At 36.3% G+C, this 21,508-nt stretch overlaps 1 protein-coding gene across 15 annotated transcripts in view; it reads left to right on the top strand.

Annotated features, from left to right (window-relative positions):
- TASOR2 (transcription activation suppressor family member 2) overlaps positions 1-21,508 on the top strand; it is an 82,837-nt gene that overhangs the window by 11,708 nt on the left and 49,621 nt on the right. For 5 of the 15 annotated variants that reach the window (XM_033208708.1, XM_033208710.1, XM_033208706.1 and 2 more), the window contains exons 2-4: positions 16,504-16,649; positions 16,927-17,022; positions 19,419-19,491. The exons of 1 other annotated variant lie outside the window; for it this stretch is intronic. In XM_033208708.1, the coding sequence (XP_033064599.1) occupies positions 16,504-16,649; positions 16,927-17,022; positions 19,419-19,491 (315 nt within the window). Of the gene's footprint in view, positions 1-12,575; positions 12,710-16,503; positions 16,650-16,755; positions 16,790-16,926; positions 17,023-19,418; positions 19,492-21,508 lie in introns of all 15 variants that reach the window. 9 more of the 15 variants (XM_033208719.1, XM_033208717.1, XM_033208720.1 and 6 more) reach the window with 3 other exon arrangements.

The raw sequence follows: 21,508 nt of genomic DNA, 5'->3' as shown, positions 1-21,508 counted from the left end.
GCCAGGCTGGTCTTGACTCCTGAGCATAAGTGATCCTCCCACCTTGGCCTCCCAAAGTACTAGGATTACAGGCGTGAGCCACTGGTGCCTGGCCCTAGTCAGCTTTTAAATGCCTCACATTTGAGCATAAATGTACAGCCAAGGGTCGCCTGCCATGGGATGAAAGTCTCTAATGAAAAAGAGACCAAGTAGGAAATAAAAGGAGCTGAGTATAAATAGATTTACTTAAGGGAACAGAAGAAACTTCAACAAATAAAACTAGTATCTTTAAAGAGAAGATATTCCATCTGTGAAAGATGAAAAAGGTTCTGTTTTGAAAAGAGAAATTATTTTAAAAATTGCTGTGACAGAATAAATTTTTTAAAAATTTAATACAAGGTTTAGATAATAAAGCTGAAGAATTCTCCCCCAAAAACCAGAAGAGCAACAAGAATTAGAAAGTAAGAGTGAAATGATAAGAAAACGAGAGGACTAGCCAAGGAGGTTCTTCATCTAATACAGTGGAAGGAAACTATCTATGTCCCAGAACTGAAGGAGATGAGTTTCTAGGTTGAAAGGGCCTATTAAGTGCCCTGATCAGTAAAACAGAAACAAACAAAAAATAGAACAAAACCTCATTGTACCAAATATGTAGTTCCAAAAGGAACAAGACCAGATTCATTCTTAATCTTCCTACTTCTGAAAAGAAGAATGGGGGCAGAGAACGAGGGGCTAGCTCTCAAACTGCATTTTAACAAATTCAGGGAGAAAGGAAACCTTCTTAACTTCAAGTTGTATGCAAGTGCTGTTAGGAACCCCCAGTGGGAAGTTCCAGCAGTTCTGTGATGAAGATAAAGTCGCGCAGAGAAAGCATATTTCAGGTGTCTCCAGCAACTTCTCATATCCAGAATCAGCCCTATCCAAAGAGAGAAGTCTTATATACCTGACTAAGACTGAGGAGCCATATGATATCCATCAAGGACGGAGAAAGTAGAACGAGAAAGTGCCTGGGTGGGGCATGGGGGAGGCAGAGATCTTAGTGCTAATAAAATACTCCTAGAAATGAGTGCATAACCTTGGAAATCTAGGGTTGTGTCTCTAAGAGGCAAGCAGAGCTGGCAGTAAAGGCCCTCCTGAACCAGATTACATTTGGAGATTAGACAAGGAACAAGAACAAGGCACTATATTATAAAACAGCAATCCTCTGATTTAGGAACAGAGGGAACCCTAAAGAAACATGACAACTGCCATCCCCTCCCCACACCCTGAATCCGCTGATAACAGTCTAGGATAATTCATCTCATTCAGACATGTATAACAAAAATAGTATGTACAACATCCATACAATGACTGGTAGATTGTATTTTTTATATTTTGTGTTAGTTTTTTGTTCTTCTATATGATTTTTATTATTGAAGATATAATTCACATGCCATAAAATTCACCATTTAAAAGTGTACAGTTCACTGGTTTTTCATTTATTCCCAAGTTGTGCAACCATCACCACTATCAATTGCATTGACCCTAGTGCTTTACTTTCCCTTATATTCACGCCATGACCCTATGCAGTTCCTTCCATTAAAGTGACAGAGATATTTCCCTACTCCTTGACTTTGTGTTTGGCTATGTGACTTGCTAAGGTAAAAGTGACCCCATGTCAGTTTCAAGCCTAAGCCTTAAGAGGCCTTGGGTATTTTTATTTGTTCTCTTTCTATCTGTGCCATTTCCATGAGAAAAACATGTCTCTGCTAGCTCATTGGTAGAGGGAAGATGAGAGATAGGAGACTGACGGTCACCCCAGCTGAGTTAAGCTGAATTTAGTGAACACTGTAGAGATGTGAGTGATAAAAAAATGATTGTGGTTGTAAGCCACTGAACTTTAGGATGGTCTGTTAATGAACAATAGTTAACTGAACAGTTATATGATTAAAAATTTAAAAAGAGAAAGAAAAACCACAATTTTCTACAGATGGTGTTTTTCAAAACAATATTGCCAGAAAATAAATCACAAGTGGTCAAGCTACTGCCTGTGGTCTTGCCTGTTTTTGTAAATAAAGTTGTACAGGGACATGGTCATTCCCATTTATGCATTTTCTATGGCTGTTTTTATGCTCTACTGGTAGAGATGAGTAGTTGTGACAGAGACCGTGTGGTTCATAATCCTAAAATATTTATTTTCTGACCCTTTATGAAAAAGTTTGCTGACCTTTTGAAATATATGGAAAATGTGACCTAAGGTTTTAATACAAATTTTAAAATACATTTATATATCATATCATACCCATTAAGATAGCTATAATCAAAAAGATAATAAGTGTTGACAATGCTGTGAAAAAATTGGAACCTTCTGTATACTGCTGGTGGGAATATAAAATGGTGCAGCCACTTTGAAATCAGCCTGGCAGTTTCTCAGATGAGCAGACACAGATTTACTGGAAGAGCAAGCAGTTCTACTCTAAGGTATATACCTAAGAGAAATGAAAATATGTTCACATAAAAACTTATACATGAATGCTCATAGCAGCAGCATTCATAATAGCCAAAATGTAGAAACAACCCAAATGTCCATCCGTTGATGGATAAACAAAATGTAGTATACCCACAAAGTGGATATTATTTGGCATAAAAAGGTATGAAATATTGATATATGCTGTAACATGGATGAACCTCAAAAACAGGCTAAGTGAAAGAAGACAATCATGAAGGACCACATACTGTATGACTCTGTTTATAAGAAATGATCTGGAATAGGCAGATCTGTAGAGACAGGAAATTATGTTTGCCTAGGCCTAGGAACCAGTGAGGGTGAGGAGGATAGCTAAGGAGTAGAAGGCTTCTTTGGAGAACATACTCTAAAATTGATTGTGGTGAAGGTTGCACAATTCTGTGGATATACTAAAAGCAATTGAATTGTACACTTTATGTGGGTGAATTTTATGCTATATGAATTATATCTCAATGTTGTATTAGAAAATAAAATTAATGAAGCATAGAAGTTATGGAGAAATACTGGAAAGCAGAAAATACAAGAACTCAAGGAAGAGACAGCCAGACAACAGTAGGATGTGAAACGGGAACCAGCAGAAAAAAATAGAGAAAAATGATCAAGCCACTTCAGAAGTACACAAGGTAGACTAGACACCATGGCAAAGATAGTAAAAGTAGAAATGAAATTTTATGGTAAGTATATTTTACCACAATTTTGATAATGCAAAGAAACAAAACAAAAGATAGACATGAGAAAAGTGAGTAAAATAGGTACACATTTATTTTTATTGATGCGTAGTAGATGTACATAGTTTTAGGATACATGTGATAATACATTCATATAATTTGTAAAGATCAAGTCAGTATAGTTGGGATATCTGTCACCTTAAATATTTCTCTCTTCTTTGTGCTAGAACCACTCAAATTCTTCCCTTCTAGTCATTTTGAAATATATAATAGATTGTAAACTGTAGTGAACCTACTGATCAACACTACGTCTTTTATCAAACCATATGTTTATATACATTAATCAACTTCTCTTTATTCCTTCCTTCCTCCTACCCTTTCCAGCCTCTGATAACCACCAAATCTACTCTCTATTTTCATAAAATCGACTTTTTTAGCTTCCACACATGAGTGAGAGTATCTGATATTTGTCTTTGTGTGCTTGGCTTATTTCACTTAACATAATGATCAGTGTTGCTGAAAATGGCAGGATTTTATTCTTTTTTATGGCTGAATAATACTGCATTGTGTATACTACATTTTCTTTATTAATCTATTGATGGACACTGACGTTGATTTTATATTTTGGCTGTTGTGAATAGTGCTGCAATAAATATGGGAGTGCAGATGTCTTTTTGATGTGTTGATTTTCTTTCTTTTGGATATATACCCAGTAGTGTAATTGCTGGATCATATGATAGTTCTGTTTTTATTTTTTTGAGAAAGCTCTATACTGTTTTCCATAGTGGCTGTACTAACTTACATTTCTACCGGCAGTGTGTAAGGGTTCCCCCTTCTCCATATCTTTGCCAGCATTCATTATTGCTTGTCCTTTTAATAAAAGTCATTTTAACTGGGGCGAGATGATGTCTCATAGTTTTGATTTGCATTTCTCTGATAGTTCCTGATGTTGAGGATTTTTTCATACACCTCTTGGCCACTTTTATGTCTTCTTTTGAAAAATGCTTATTCAGGTCTTTTGCCTGTTTTTTAATTGGGTTATTTGTGGGGTGTGTGTGTGTTTCCTTGCTTCCTTGCTGTTGAGTTATTTGAGCTCTTTATATATTCTGGTTGTTAATCTTTTGGCGGGTGAGTAGTTTGCAAATATTTTCTCCCATTCTGTGGGTTGTCTCTTTACTTCATTGTTTCCTTTGCTGTGCAGAAGCTTTTTTTTAGCTTGAGGGTAATCCCATTTGTCTATTTTTGCTTTGGTTGCCTGTGCTTTTGAGGCCTTAAACAAAAACTTTGCCCAGACCAGTGTCCTGGAGCGTTTTCGCAGTGTTTTCTTCCAGTAGTTTCATAGTTTTGGGTCGTAGATGCTTAGATATAGGTCTTTAATCCATTTTGAATTTTGTGTATGGTAAGATTGTTTCATTCTTCTGCATATAGTTATCCAGTTTTCCCACCACCGTTTATCAAAGAGACTGTCCTTTTCCCATTATATGTTTTAGTTCCTTTGTCGACAATGAGTTGACTCTACATGGATTTACACCTGGGTTCCCTGTTCTGTTCCACTGGTCTATGTTTCTGTTTTTATGCCAGTGCTGTAGCTTTGTAGTAAATTTTGAAGTCAGGCAGTGTGATGCCTCCAACTTTGTTGTTTTTTCACAGTATTGGTTTGGCTGTTCGGGATGTTTTGTGGTTCCATATAAATTTTAGGATTTGTTTTCTATTTCTGTGCAGAATGTCACTGGAATTTTGATAGGGATTCATTGCATTGAATCTGTAAATTGGCTTTGGATAGTATTCAACAATGTGAGTTCTAGTCCGTGAGCATAAAGTATCTTTCTGTTTTTTAATGTCCACTTCAATTTCTTTCACCATTGTTTTATAGTTTTTCTTGTATAGATCTTTCACCTCTTTGGCTAAATTGATTCCTAGGTATGTTATATTCTTTGTAGCTATTGTAAATGGGATTGCTTTCTTGATTTCTTTTTCAGATTGTTTGCTGTTGGTGTATATCAACGCTACTGATTTTTGTATGTTGATTTTGTATCCTGCAACTTTACTAAATTTGTTTATCAGTTCTAACAATTTTTTTTGGTGGAGTCCAGGTTTTTCTAAGTATAAGATCATGTTATCTGTGAACAGGCTCATTTGACCTCTTTTCTGATTTGGATGCCCTCTGTTTCCTTCTCTTGTCTAATTTCTCTGCCCAGTACTTCAGTACTGTATTGAATAAAAGTGGTGAAAGTAGGCATCCTTGTCTTGTTCCATAGCTTAGAGGAAGGGCTTTCAGTTGTTCCTTGTTCAGGATGATGTTTGCTATTGGTTTGTCATACATGGCCTTTATTACTTTGAGATATGTTCCTTCCATATGCACTTTGATGAGAGCTTTTTTTTTTTTTTTTTTTCTGAGACGGAGTCTCGCTCTGTCGCCCAGGCTGGAGTGCAGTGGCCGGATCTCAGCTCACTGCAAGCTCTGCCTCCCGGGTTCCCGCCATTCTCCTGCCTCAGCCTCCTGAGTAGCTGGGACTACAGGCACCCACCACCTCGCCCGGCTAGTTTTTTGTAATTTTTTTTTAGTAGAGACGGGGTTTCACCGTGTTAGCCAGGATGGTCTCGATCTCCTGACCTCGTGATCCACCCGTCTCGGCCTCCCAGAGTGCTTTTTTTTTTTTAGTCATAAACTGATGTTGAATTTTATTAAATGCGTTTTCAGCATCTGTTGAAGTAATCATATAGTTTTTGTTCTTAGTTCTGTTAATATATCACATTTATTGATTTGCACATGTTGGACCATCCTTGCATCCCTGGAATGAATCCCACTTGATCATGGCAAATATCTTTTTACTGTGTTTTTAAATTTGATTTACTAGTATATTGAGAATTTTTGCATCTATGTTTATCAATGATATTGGCCTGTAGTTTTCTCTTTTCATTGTCTCCTCTGGTTTTAGTATCAGTAATGTTGACCTTGTAGAATTAGTTTGGAAATATTCCCTCCTCTTCAATGTTTTGAAAAGTTTGAATAGAAATTTATATTAGTTCCTCTTTAAATGTTTGGTAGAATCCAGCAGTGAAGCTATAAGGTCTTGGGCTTTTCTTTAATGGGAGAGTTTTTATTATAGCTTTGATCTCATTACTGAAATGGTATTTTTTTTTTTTTTTTTTTTTGGTAAGTAAGGATAGATAAGACAGCCAAAAGAGATCCAGAACGAGCAAAACTGGAGCCCCCAAAAAGAAAACCAATTCCGTAGAATACATATCTTAAAGTATAATTCAAGATGTTTCTTTTTCCTTAAAGAAAAGACTTAAATCTATTGAAAAGACACACATACTCCGGGGAAAACTGCCCCAACATTGAGACAGATTCTGGTAAAAAATTTGAACTGGCAAAAGATCATATAATGAAAATCAGGTTGGTGCAGAATAACAGAAACATTCAGTACCAGAAAATAGTAGAAGAACTTCATGTCAGCTACTCAAAGAACATGTGAGCCAAATATTTTTTTGTCCTGCCAAGGTGTCTTTTGGGTATAAAGACTACATACTGGCTGGTAGTTTTAAACATTCAGAGTTTTACGTCTTTTTATATGAGCCTTTCTTGAGAAAACAACTAGAAGACAGATACCAGCTAATCAGTAAATGAACAAGGAAACTTCAGCAAATGAATGAACTGCTAAATTCTCAATAATTAACTAGAAGATAATATTAGGGATCATTGTCTTCCTGATTTTAAAGGGAATACTTCAATGTCTCACCATTATGTATGTAGGCTGCTTTCTAGATACCTGCTTATCAGGTAATCTGTTTACTATGAATTATCTTTTTAATCACGAGTGGCTGTTGAATTTTATATCTAGTAAGGCATAGGTTTTTCTTTAATCTCTCAGTAGGATTAATTTTATGAATAAATTGTCTAATGTTACACCTTCCTTCCTTGAATTCCTGGCATAAGCTTTACCTCAATCACGTTGTTTTATATTTTATATGTATTGCTAGTTTAGGTTTTTCAGATTTTTATTTAAGATTTTTTTTGCATGTATTGTCATTGGTGATCTTACCTTAAAATTTTCTTTTGTAGTTGTTCCTTTCTGGGTTTTCATTCAGGGTTGTGCTAGACTTATAATTTGAGAAAGTTTTCATTCTTGGCCAGGCGCAGTGGCTCACGCCTGTAATCCCAGCACTTTGGGAGGCCTAGGTGGGTGGATCCACCTGAGGTCAGGAGTTTGAGACCACCCTGACCAAGATGGTGAAACCCCATCTCTACTAAAAATACAAAAATTAGCTGGGCCTGGTGGTGGGCACCTGTAATCCCATCCCATCCCATTTACTCGGAGGCTGAGGCAGAAGAATCACTTGAACCTGGGAGGCGAAAGTTTCGGTGAGCCAAGATTGCACCACTGCATTCCAGCCTGGGCGACAGAGTGAGACTCCATCTCAAAAAAAAAAAAGAGAAAATTTTCATTCTTGTGAATAATGTTTATGTGGGAAAACTTCTGGGCTTGAAACTTACATACCTATAACAATTAACTCTACCACTTATTTCGTAGCATCTGATCTTCTCTTTTTATTTCCCCCCCTTATTTGCTTTGGGTTTACTGTGTTCCATTTTCTGAGTTCTAGAATTGACTCCAGCTTGTTGATTTTAAAAATGTTTTTCTTCTGTAATGTATACATTTGAAACGAACAGTTTTCTTGTAGATATTTTAGATAATATCTTAAGCTTAGATCATGTTACTCTTTAACTTATGAACCATTTGTGTGTAGGATTTTTAAAATTTAAATTTCCAAATGTGGGGCTTTTGAGATTAACTTTTTATGGTTACATTGTCATTTTACTTGATTTTGGTCAGAGATCAGTTGTTTTTTAGTACTCCGGGAATTTCCTTTATGGCCAAATTCATAACCGTTAGGTTTTGTTTTGGGACTTTCAGCTCAACTTTATTGAGGTCTAATTTTCATACAATAAAATGAACACAATTTAAGTATATAGTTCAGTGAATTTGGGTAAATGTATGTACCATGTGATGACTACACCAATAAAAATATAGTGTGTGTCCATCACCCCAGAAAGTTCCCTTTTGCTTACCCCACTTGCAGTCAATTTTCCTATTCCTGCCCCCTGCTGTAGGCAACTAATGAAACGCTTTTTATCACTATAGATTAATTTTGCTGCTTCTTGAACTGTATATGTATAGAATTCTACAATATGTACCCTTTTGTGTCTGATGACTTTTGCCCAGTTTAATGTTTTGAGATACATGCATCAGTTTTACTGTTTTTATTGCTGATTATTATTATGTGTGAATACACGTTTGTTTATCCATTCACCTACTTATGAATATTGGAGTTGTTTCCAGTTTTAAGCTACTGTGAAAAAGCTGCTCTGAACATTCATGTGCAAGTGTTTTTGTGGATATGTTTTATTCTTTTGGGTAAATATCTAGGAATAGAATTGTTGGGTCATATGGTAAGTGTATGTTGATAAGAAACATTATTTTTTCAATTGGCTATATAATTTTTCAGTTGGCTTTATATTTCTACTAGGAGTGTTCCAGCGGCTCCTAATCTTTGCCAATGCTTGGTATTTTCAGTCTTTTTAGCAATTCTGCTGGAGCAGTAGTATTTAATTGTGGTTTTAATTAGCACTTCCCTGATAACTAATAATATTGACCCATTTCCCATGTTTCCTTTTATTATATGCTTTCTTTTGTGAAATGTGTCTATGAGTTTTTTTATATATTCTAGGTACAGGTGCTTTGTAAATAATTCCCATTTCTTAATAATGATACCTTGGAAGATCAGATGGTTTTAATTTTTAGGAAGTCTGATGTATACATTTTTCTAGGTCACTAATTTTGTACCCTATGAAAACTTTATGTACCCCATAGTCAAGAAAATGTTTCCCTATGATTTTTTAAATTTTATAGTTTTAGCCAAATAGTTATAGTTTTCATGTTTAGGTCTGTGATTCATTTTGAGTTAAATTTTATGGTTTAAGGTAGAGGTTTGAGGTTCATGTTTTTCCCCCCATTTTAGTTGTTCCGTAGCAGCATTTATTGTAAAGATATTCTTTCTTGATGGAATTATACTGGTAATATTAAATATCTGTTATCTGGACTCTCTTCTGTCCCATTGCTCTATATGCATTTTCTTTATATCAGTACCACCTTGTCTTGACTACTTTAGCTTTGTAGTAATTCTTAAAATCAAGTAGTGAGTCCTTCAACTTTGTTCTTCTTTTTCAAACTTGTTTTGGCTTATGTCTTTCTTATATACATTTTAGAATCAGATCATCAGTTTCTGCAGACTGAGATTGTGTTGAATCTGTAGATCAATTTTGTATCTTAACATCCCCCAGCAAAGTTAGAAAGCCAGGCAGTAATATCAGAGGGCCCAAGCCCAGATTGAAGCTGGAAGGCACAGTGCTCCAGAAAGGATCCTTCCAAAAAAAAAGAAAAGAAACTGCTCAAAATGAACAAAATCTTTGATCTATCTTTATCCAGAGGATATTGTTAGTTCTCTAGAATTTCAAGCTGAAATAATGATTGGTAACTGAAATTTAAGCAGAGGCTATTTTAAATTCAGAAAAGCAAAACATGGTGTAAGAAAGGAACTTGACTACACAGTATGGCTCAGCGATGATTAATACATACAGTTAAGTAGTGAAACCTAGGCCTAGCACGGTGGCTCATGCCTGTAATTCCAGCACTTTGGGAGGCCGAGGTATGCAGATCACTTGAGGCCAGGAGTTCAAGACCAACCTGGCCAACCTGGTGCAACCCTATCTCTACTAAAAATACAAAAATTAGCCAGGCGTGGTGCTGGGCACTTGTAGTCCCAGCTATGCGGGAGGCCAAGGCAAGAGAGTTGCTTGAACCCAGGGGGTGGAGGTTGCAGTGAACCAGAATTGAGCCACTTACACCCCAGCCTGGACCACAGAGCAAGACTCCATCTCAAAAAAAAAAAAAAAAAAAGGTAAGCACCCAATGAATGTTAGCCATTGTTACCATTAATAACAATAGCTTCCTTGCTAACACTTACTAGGATAACGTCTTTATCTATGGCAACAAAGAAAAAAGTAGTTTGCTAAGTTATCTGATGCCAGTGCACCATGCCTCATGCACAGCAAGCCTTCAATAAAGCTCCTTGTAGAGTCACAACTGAAAGGAGCTTTAGAAAGGCAATTATAACTAAAGGAGGCCTTAGAGAGTATAAATTTAACAAAATCCATCAGTTAGTGTGTCTTCAGCTTCCAATAAAAGTTTAAACAATAAGGAACATTTGTTATTTCATGTATAAAGCCCAAAGATAAGGCAGCCCCCAGGTTAGTTTATTTCATCAGTTCAAGGATCTGGTTTCTTTCTGTTCTGTTCCATTCTATGTTGGCCGATCAATCCCATCTTGGTTCCAAGGAGATCCAGGCAACACGTCTTCAGACAAGATCTTAGGCTAGGAGATGGAGTCCTTTTCTAAGAAAGGTTTCCCAGAACTCTCTCTGTAGACTTCTATTTATATCTCACTGGCCAGAACTGAGTCACATGTTTATTCCTAAAACAAACACTATTCAAAGGGAGTGGAATTACCATAATGATCATAGAGTAATTAAGATTTTCATTCTCTTTCTCTCTCTCTTTCTTTCTCTCTCTCTCTCTCTCCACACACACACACACTCCCTCACTCATTTTCACACACACACACACACACACACACACACGCACACACCCCCAAACTTCTTCTGAACCATGGTACCTGATACCTGAACAAAATTGTGGTTTTGTGGAAGGGAAGTAAAAGGGACATGATTGTAGGGAAGTCAGTCCACTATATCTTCAAGCACTGTCTCAAAACACGTTAGTGGTAGAACCTGCACCAGAATCCTGGTCTCCTAGTTCCTAATTTTCCCCTACATAAACAACCTCCTTCATGAAATTTTATCAACAAAGCTACTTTTCCTAAAAAGTCTTGAATGTATCCACACAATTCTACCTCCAGTTCTTTTTGGGGGAAAAATGTGCTGTAAAACTATACATGCTATTTTTGTGAAGCATGTTAAAATCCTTATTCCACAGACTCATGATAAAAACTGAAAACTTGACCACCTATTTAATCTTTTTCTTTGTTCTTATTCTTCTCCCCCTTCTTCCCTTAGTCAGTCATATTAAACTATTTGCAGTTCCTTTAATGTATCATGTTTATACATCTGTTCATTTGCTCATACTATTTCTACTATTTAGAAAATGTCGACTATTTCCTTTTTTGGCTTCCTCATTTGAATATCTTCTCAAATTTCAAGTATCTATACCTTCATGAAATCTTTCTTGACATAGCTCCGTCTCCATAAAATTGGTTATATCAGTGTACATCCACTATATCATGTTTTAGATACTCCTACACATTTATAATTTCTTTGCAGATTTTTCTTCCTTGTCTAGTCTGAGCTTGCTCTGTTTTTCTTTCTTTCTCTCTCTCTCTCTCTCTCTCCCTTCTCTCTCTCTCTTCCTTCTCTCTCTCTCCCCCCTTTCTCTCTCTCTCTCTCCCCTTTCTCTTTCTCTCTCTTCCTTCCGCCCTCCCTTCCTTTCCTTCCTTTCTTTCCTTTCCTCCCATTCCTCTCTTTTCTCTCTTTCTGACATGGTCTGGCTCTGTCACCCAGGCTGGAGTGCAGGGGTGCAGTCTCAGCTCACTGTAACCTCTTCCCCCCAGACACAAGCCGTTGTCCCACCTCAGCCTCCCAAGTAGCTGAGACTACAGGTACACTCCACCATGCCTAGCTAATTTTTGTATTTTTTTATAGAGGTGGGGTCTCACTTTGTTGCCCTGGCTGGTCTCAAGCTCCTGAGCTCAATCTGCCTGCCTTGGCTTTCCAGCATGCTGGAATTACAGGCATGAGCCACTGCGCCCAGCCTCATCTGAACTCTTTTAATATAGGGCCTGTTTCTCTGTAATAGAGACTGTTTGTCATTTGTCTTGATAAATCCAAGGTATAGCATGGTATTGGATGCATAATAGTCACCACTAATAGTTTTGTTTAATGAATATATATACTACTAATCTGGGGGAGGAGAGAGGTTTTTGTAAATTGTGTTCTGCTTGATTTTGTTATTTTCAACTAATGGAATAAAGATATGGTTCTGTGATCTATTCATTTTGAAAGTTTTTTTTTCAGTAAGGCAAAAGTGATTAAGCATAATGTATTTCTGTGTATAAAATTTTATTTAGAAGTTAAAGACTTTTGGAGGAAAAACATTTCAAATTGTGTGTTATTGCTTATAGAACAAATTTAGTCCTTAGCTGAGAATACTTGTCAAAGGAGGTAAATAAATATTACATAATTATTCCTAACGCAGATTAGATACTCGGTGAACATTTGTTTCTATAGTAAATATGCTATAAATAGAGTTATTCACTTTATTATTTTTTTTCCTTCTTCATTTTAGCATTTATGACATTAACAGAGAACAGGACTGTGTCAAGAATTCTGAGGGTATACTTGGTGAAAATGAATTCAGACCACCCTCCCAGCTACATTCTCTCTTAGAGGAGATCGAGACAGGGTCCCTATCAGAAAAGAGTGGGTATTAAACTAAGTGCTATAAGTCATAAATTATGAATCCAGAATAGAATGATTACAATGTTCTTAGTTTTAATTTAGATCATGTAAAACAAAGACTTTAAAAAATTATGATTTCCAGTACCTGTATTTTTTAAAAAATCATTAGTCCAAAAGTAATAGGTGATTAACTTTTCAAATTGTAACATAAAACATGTATGTTCCTCTATTTGTATCTTTTAAATGGTTGCATTTTTATTTGGTTTTTGAATTGAAGTATTTTAAATGGTAGAAGTAATACATGCAAGAAAAACCCATATGTATAAGTTTAAAAAATGTAGGTTCCCCTTGTATCCACTTTCCCATTTCAACAGCCATTGGTTTAGCCATTATTAACAGTTTGGCTTCCCACCTTTCTTGGTCTTTTTCTGTATACTTTCAAACAAATTATTTATATATTTTTCAACCAAGTGGCATCATATAATGTGGCATATAATAGATATCTTTATATGCCAGTATGTACAGATTTACCTTGTTTTTATTTAATAGTTGCAAGTTGTTCCCTGTTGATGGCAATTAAGGTTATTGCCAGTATTTTCACTGTTAAAGATACTGATACACATGGAACACCTTTGTATGTGTGTGTGGTGTGTGTGTGTGTTTTAGTATTTTCAGGAATAGATTCCTAGAAATGAAATGGTTAATGAGTATGTGTATTTAAGGTTTTATTTAGGTCCTACCAAATTGTGCTCTAAGAAGTTACATTTATCTAAACCCAGATATCCTTTAATATCTTCAAAGTAGAGGTAATACATTTTAGGATTAAATAACAGTTTCTTCAGCAACTATCAAATGGTTTACTTCGACTAAATGAAGGATATAGGCATCTTTAGCATTAATGAAGGGTTGCAACCCTTCTATAGGAAGATGTAGTCAGGAAAGTCATGGGGAGATGTACAAGAACTAGTTGTTTTAGAATTTCTGTGACACCTAAGATGTTGACATTAGTTTATTTCATCATCTACTGTCAGACCAGATGTTTCTAGAATGGAAGACCGTTATCTGTGATATGGCATCAGAAGTTGGTTTATAATTTTTTCATCTCTATTAGGAGTTAAAAAGAGAGACAAGTGTCTAACACCAGTCTCACTCAGTATCTCTAAGGGATTTTGAGAAGGGGAAGAGGTTATTGCAGTTACTTTGACTAGAATCCAACCTATATCAAGCTTGACTTAACATTTAAGACTAAACTCACAAATGGAGGAATATGCCAAAAGCCAGGTACTATAGGAAAACTCAATTTTCAGAGCTATTGTGATTGAACTTAACCTTTCTTACATGCTCTTTATTCGTCACTTAAGCCCTAAGGGATATACTTAATACTTTATAAGCAACCACTTTTCAGGTTACCTTCTTAGATTTTTAGGTTTCTTTGTGGTATAGCCCCCTCTTCATTTTAAAAGTCTATAGTCTTGAATGTTTAAATAAAGCTTGAGCATTACTCAGCAAAAACAAGACCATTCGTTCATAAAGTGTTTGTATTGTTTAGTGCACTAATTGGACTCTCAAATGAAAGTGTATTTTGTAGAGAAGGGAGAGCATCAAATTTCTAGATGAAATTTTCATCTATTTTCTCATTTACTGAGCAGGAAACTTGTGCTTTCTTGAGAGTGTAATTGATGTCTTTATGAACCCATGAAAGATTTAAGATTAGCTACGATTTTCCAACAACTTTGCTTTTAACATTTTAGGTATGTTAAAAGTATAACCATAAAATCACTGCTTTTATGCATATACTGCTATTTGGGGAATACTGGCCTAAAGTGGAAGCAGTTTGAACCATAAATAAATAGTTCTGGAAATAAAAATATATAAGCAAAAAATAATTTGGTACTTGTTCCTCCTCCTTCGTTTTAAATCATTGACTTTATTTGTAGCTTTATGGGGAACAGTATTCCCCACACTGGTGTTAATGAAGTGTTCTGTGAGCATGTATCTGGGAAACCCTATATTAGTGTTTTTAATTGCACCATCTTTCCAGTTTTCAGTTCGTTATTGTGCGTTATGATGCTCAAAAATGAGGATGTATATAACTTAAATCTGTGCCTAACCTATTAATGACTTACAGAATTTAGAGAAGTTGATAATCATAGTCTTCATTTCCAGAGTTACTTTTTAAAACATTTCTTTCAGTGTAAACGATATGTTTCTCAAATATTAGATCTTGGTCTATAGATAATTTTGAAAATTTCTTGCTTTTCTATAAACATCAAATATAAAGTTTCCAAAATTATTGTTTCTAAAGAATTCTTGATTTGTGTTTAGGCTAACAGTACAGATTATTTGTAAAATGAATTTGAAAATGCTCAGGCTTGCCAGTTTGCTTTCAGTAATGTAGCTAATAAAGCTTCAATTTTAATTATTGTAACTGATGTTTTGCTATTTGCATCTATTCAGAATGTCCTTATTTTTTACAGCACTGGTATATTGAAGGAGAAAGTGAAACTGAGCAAAAGTAAAAGTAAACTTACAATGAATATATAAATCATGTATATCAACTTCAGAATATTCATAAACATTTCATTCTTTTCTATTTACAGTCTTTCATTTTGATACTTGGAAGTTTATTAAAATATTTTAAAATATCTTGATAATTAAAGTATTAGGACAGGTTAGTCCAAATTTAGCTTACTAAAATGTCTGCTTTCATTTCTGAGATAGTCTAGTTTTTGTATATCGGTTACTTATAAGTTAATTTTGATTGAGATTCTTTTTTCTCTTTACTTTTTGAACTTTAATACATTTGGGAGTTTTGGTAAAAGTAGGAAGCCATATTACTGTACTTCATAACATTTATACTATATGACCAGTACTTCCAGTGCTATATAAATCATTCTCTTCTCCTTATTATTTGTAAATACTGGGTTTGTAAAACCCCCCAACCTTAATAAAGAGAATAGAAAGAATACAAATAGGAGAATGAACAGTTAAAATGGTTAGATGCGACAGTGTTCTTAGGTCATTAGGCCCAGTTCTTGCTAAAGTAGAGACTTGTAAAATCAAAAGGCACAAAGAGTCAGTCAACATAATTACTGCATCCAGTCGGTAATTCTCAATAAGAAAACACACCTCTCCTGGGAAGGGCGTATCACAGTCTCTCAGCACTATCTCACATGGGTGTGGTTTGAAAAAAGCACCTTCAAGAAATTGTAAATGCAGCTCTGTTGTATAAAATGAAAGTGATTTTATAATATAACTCACAGGATGTAAAACTCAATAGACTCTTCTTGGCTGGTAAGGAAATCCCAGAGATACAGTGATTTCTATTGTGTTTGGTGACTGGGCAATAATAGGTCCCTTAAAAGGAACCCAGCTGACTTAGGGATTTAATGAAAATATGTAAAGGGTAAGTTTATCAAGCGTGGCGTATATATTTAAAAAAAAAAAAAGAAGAAGAAGATAGAAACAGAGGATAAAAAAAACTAAAGAATGAGAAATTGCTCTAAAAGTCTAAGCAGTTCCTGACTACCACTTTGACACTACAGTTGTATCCGCTTTTGACCAACTGCAGTTACAGTGCACAGCTTTCAATCGAAAGACATACAGGGTCTGGCAGGGCATATTTTAGCTCCTGGATTAAAAGTAATTCAGCCTCAGTTGTAATTTATTTAGGTTATTTTGCTAAGACAGTACAAATATTTCTTAGTTATATAGGAAAGGAATAGATGATGTTTTGAGTGATATTCAGTGTGTCCCACTTAACCCCATCCTTTAGTATCTGAAATAGCTGCGTTGTTTTTGTTTGTGTTTTACAGTTTTTGAGACAGTGTCCTTGAGTTCAGATTCTCTCTTCCAGAGGGCAGTTTCACTCCTCCATACATCTTACTTGGACTCTTCATCTGAGCATGGTTTTCAGTACAGTCAAGTGACTTTGGTGAAAAATGACTTTTTCTTAAATGAGGTGAGGTGCTTGGTACACACTGTGATGGTTTTGTTTTAGTTTTAAAAGAGGTAAACCCATCATTTTTGGTATATAAATCTAACACTTTTTAGCTATCATTTTTCAGACGAAGCAGATCCTTGGAAATAGCCACTTGGAAGGTAATTCTAGGGAATAGAAAAATAATGCATTTATGTTTAGTCTTATAGCAGGAGGAATTTAAATGATGCATTTTAAAAATTAATTTGCAAGACAAAATAGTAAGTTTATAGCATTTGGTTATTCTCTCTTTACACAGTACAAAACTTTTTACGGACAAAAAAAAGCAAGTAACTATACTCAGGAAGAACTTCAAGATACTTACGGGTTTCTTCTGTTTGATACCGAAAAGCAGGTAAGGGAATTAGGTTGTAGAAAATTAATGGCATCATTAGTCTTAAATATTGTGGTACTTCCGTTCTGTAAGAGTTGTAAGATTACCAAATCATCAGTGTTTTTTGTTACTTAGTTTGGTGGCATATAAATGACAGCAGTAAAAGCCAGTCATGAAGGAGATTTGATTTGATTTCTACAACTTTCCATGGTTTCTTTTAAATACATTTAAGAGATTAAACATATTTAAGTTTTATCTTAAATACATTTGTGGCCAGGCGCGGTGGCTCAAGTCTGTAATCCCAGCACTTTGGGAGGCCGAGACGGGCAGATCACAAGGTCAGGAGATCGAGACCATCCTGGCTAACACAGTGAAACCCCGTCTCTACTAAAAAACATACAAAAAATTAGCCGGGCGTGGTGGCAGGCGCCTGTAGTCCCAGCTACTCGGGAGGCTGAGGCAGGAGAATGGCGTAAACCCGGGAGGCGGAGCTTGCAGCGAGCTGGGATCCGATCACTGCACTCCAGCCTGGGCAACAGAGCGAGACTCTGTCTCAAAAAAAAAAAAAAAAAAAAAATTTGTAAGCTTAGGGTGCAATTTGGATTAAAACGGGTTTCTTTAGTGTCAGTAATGTCCTTTGATAGATTGAAGGAATATTTTTCCATTCTGGATCATCGTTTAATAGATACTTTGTTTCTTGTGGATATTTTTCTGGTTTAAATTACATGATTTGGGAGATAAATCATGTAACTTAATAAACTTTGGCATCCTGGTTAACTGAAATTCCTTCATTCAATATTTGAAGACTGGGCCGGGCGCGGTGGCTCAAGCCTGTAATCCCAGCACTTTGGGAGGCCAAGACGGGTGGATCACGAGGTCAGGAGATCGAGACCATCCTGGCTAACACGGTGAAACCCCGTCTCTACTAAAAAACATACAAAAAATTAGCCGGGCGTGGTGGCAGGCGCCTGTAGTCCCAGCTACTCGGGAGGCTGAGGCAGGAGAATGGCGTAAACCCGGGAGGCGGAGCTTGCAGCGAGCTGGGATCCGATCACTGCACTCCAGCCTGGGCAACAGAGCGAGACTCTGTCTCAAAAAAAAAAAAAAAAAAAAAAAAATTTGTAAGCTTAGGGTGCAATTTGGATTAAAACGGGTTTCTTTAGTGTCAGTAATGTCCTTTGATAGATTGAAGGAATATTTTTCCATTCTGGATCATCGTTTAATAGATACTTTGTTTCTTGTGGATATTTTTCTGGTTTAAATTACATGATTTGGGAGATAAATCATGTAACTTAATAAACTTTGGCATCCTGGTTAACTGAAATTCCTTCATTCAATATTTGAAGACTGGGCCGGGCGCGGTGGCTCAAGCCTGTAATCCCAGCACTTTGGGAGGCCAAGACGGGTGGATCACGAGGTCAGGAGATCGAGACCATCCTGGCTAACACGGTGAAACCCCGTCTCTACTAAAAAATACAAAAAACTAGCCGGGCGCCTGTAGTCCCAGCTACTCGGGAGGCTGAGGCAGGAGAATGGTGTGAACCCGGGAGGCGGAGCTTGCAGTGAGCTGAGATCCAGCCACTGCACTCCAGCCTGGGCGACAGAGCAAGACTCCATCTCAAAAAAAAAAAATATTTGAAGACTGAAATCTGTATTGTTGCCTGTACCTAAATTATGGGGGAAGGAAAGGACCGTGTACAGGGTAGGTCTCCAAAGATACGTATGGCTTCCTAGATACATTTTAAATAATACCAGAGATCTAAAATAAGTCAAAGTTAGTGCTTCGATTAGGTTAATGGTCTATAAAGAAGGGGGGCAGATTTGTTTAGCAGATAATTAGCACTAACATATAATAAGGACTATATAGTAATACCAGAAGAGTTTATCCCTTTTTAACTTAATCATCTAAATTCAAATAAGATGCTCTGGGTTCTTACTAAAAATAACATTTGGCAGTAAGACATTTTGAAATTTCATGGTTCTAAAGCTGTAGTTGGAAAATAAGTCTTCTAGTGGACTTACCTGTGACCCTGCTTAATTTGGTTTTGCTGACATTTTTGTTAATTGAAATGGTAAAATTCTGTGAAAATTTTGGGCCGTTAATCAAAATACAGATTGCTTTGAATAAGTTTTCTTTGTGCCCTGAGTACCTACAGTGAACAAACTATTTATTTTAAAGCTTATAGATTAGGCCAGATGCAGTTGTGCCTCATACCTGTAATCCCAGCATTTTGGGAGGCTGAGGTGGGAAGATTGCTTGAGCCCGGGAGTTTGAGATCAGCCTGGGCAACATAGTGAGACCTTGTCTCTATCGTATTATAAAAAAAATAAAACTTAAAAAAAAAAAAAACTTACAGATTATAGCATTATTTCATTGCTGCTTCAAAGACTGAAGCAAAGTAATCTTTTGTTTAAAGGCAAAATTGGTATGTCAGCGTGGACTCCGTGTTGGCAGCAGTGCTGTTACCACTCTGGGTGATCCAGCCAAAGGTAAGCCTGTAAAGCAAAAAGAATCTTAAAAAAAAGTCTTCTTTTACAAGATGAAGTAAGGTTTCATTAGGTTTATAAGATATGTATATTAAAAGCCAGTTTCATTAAATGTCAGCTCATAATGTTTAGATTTCTAAATTTAAACATATGAATGAAATTTGAGTTTAAAACTTTACAGTATTTTTCAATGTCAAGAGATTGGTATTGTCTTGAGAATGTCTTCTAAATTATCACAATGGCAATAAGAATAGACACTAGATAGAACTGACCAAACTTGGCAACCATGGAATGTGAGGGATAAGAGAAGAAATAATCAAATATAAGCTTTTAAACTTATACTGCAATAATTATTAATAGAAAAGAGGTACATAAGAAGAGAAGCAGATTAGTAGAGAAGCTGATGAGTTAAAAAGAAAAATGTTATCTAATTATCAAGAATATGAATTAGCACTAACTTTTTTTAAGATTCAGTTTCTTCATGTGTAAAACAGATTGAACTATAGAGTTGTTGGGAAGATTCAATGAGACTGTAAAGTGTTTAGCCCAGGAGTTTGCACCTAATAAGTTCTCAGTAAGTGGACAGTACTACTTTTATGAGTTGAATTTGAGAAATAGTGAGGTTTTCATAAGTGTTTCTGAAAGATAGCCTGTAGGTCATAAAGGGATCAGAACTAGATTTGGGGCTGGTGTTGTGGGAGTGGAGTGTGAACTGAGGCTAAGACATTGTTAGTGGGATGGCATGGAAAGAAAGATGGCAAAAACAGAACTTTTGGGTCATTAATGGGACCAGCGTGTGGGGAGGTACAGCGAGGATAGAACAAGGAAGTGTCAAGAGCAGTCTGTTGCATGGAGACTTAGGAAATAGAGTTTCACAGATAGCAGAAAGATCTCACGAAGAGGGGTATTTAGCAGTGCCAGGTACTATGTAGAATGTGGAGATCAGAACTGAGAAAGATTATCGTCATGGCTAGATTCCTGCTGACCTTTTAAAAAAAAATGCTTTATTGAAATATAATTTCACAATTATAGAATTCACCCATTGTTTAGTGTAGTCCCATAGTTGGGTAACCATCATAACTGTCAATTTTAGACCATTTTTATCACCCAAAAAAGAAATCCCATGGCCACTAGCGGTGACTCCCTATTCTCTACCGTCCCCGCTCTAGGCAACCACCAGTCTATTTTCTGCCTTTATAGATTTGCCTATTCTGGACATTTCATATAAGTGGAATCATATATACGGTCTTTTTTGAGTAACTTCTTTTAGCATGTTTTTAAGGCATATTGTAGCATGAACCAGTAGTACTTCATTCCTTTTTATGATTGAATATTGCAGTCCTGCAGGACTTAACAATGGGGATACGTTCCAAGAATTGCATTGTTAGGCAGTTTTTTTTTTTTGAGATGGAGTTTCGCTCTGTCGCCAAGCTGGAGTGCAATGGCGCCATCTCAGCTCACTGCAACCTCCACCTCCCTGGTTCAAGTGATTCTCCTGCCTCAGCCTCCTGAGTAGCTGGGATTACAGGCATGCACCACCATGCCCAACTAATTTTTGTATTTTTAGTAGAGATGGGGTTTCACCATGTTGGCCAGGATGGTCTCGATCTCCTGACCTCATGATCTGCCCTCCTTGGCTTCCCAAAGTGCTGGGATTACAGGTGTGAGCTACCACGCCCTGCCGCAATTTTTTACTCATGTGAACATCACAGAGTGTACTTAGAGACACTTAGAGGGTATAGCCTACTACACACCTAGGCTATATGGTATAGCCTATTGCCCCTAGGCTACAAATCTGTACAGCATGTTACTGTACCGAATACTTCAGGCAGTTATAAAATAGTGGTGTGTGTTTGTGTATCAAAACAGAAAAAGTACAGTAAAAATATGGTATTACAAACTTATGGGACCACTGTCCAAACTTTATGCAGTCTGTTGTTGACCAAAATGTTAAATGGTACAATGCTGTATTCTGTTATGTGGCCATACCATATTTTCTTTATGCATTCATCAGTTCATG

This window comes from Trachypithecus francoisi, unplaced genomic scaffold (assembly GCF_009764315.1).
Source record: "Trachypithecus francoisi isolate TF-2019V2 unplaced genomic scaffold, Tfra_2.0 Lachesis_group9, whole genome shotgun sequence".
NCBI classification, from domain to species: Eukaryota; Metazoa; Chordata; class Mammalia; order Primates; family Cercopithecidae; genus Trachypithecus; species Trachypithecus francoisi.
The sequence above is the reverse complement of the archived record's forward strand: the minus strand, read 5'-3'. Positions and strand labels throughout refer to the sequence as shown.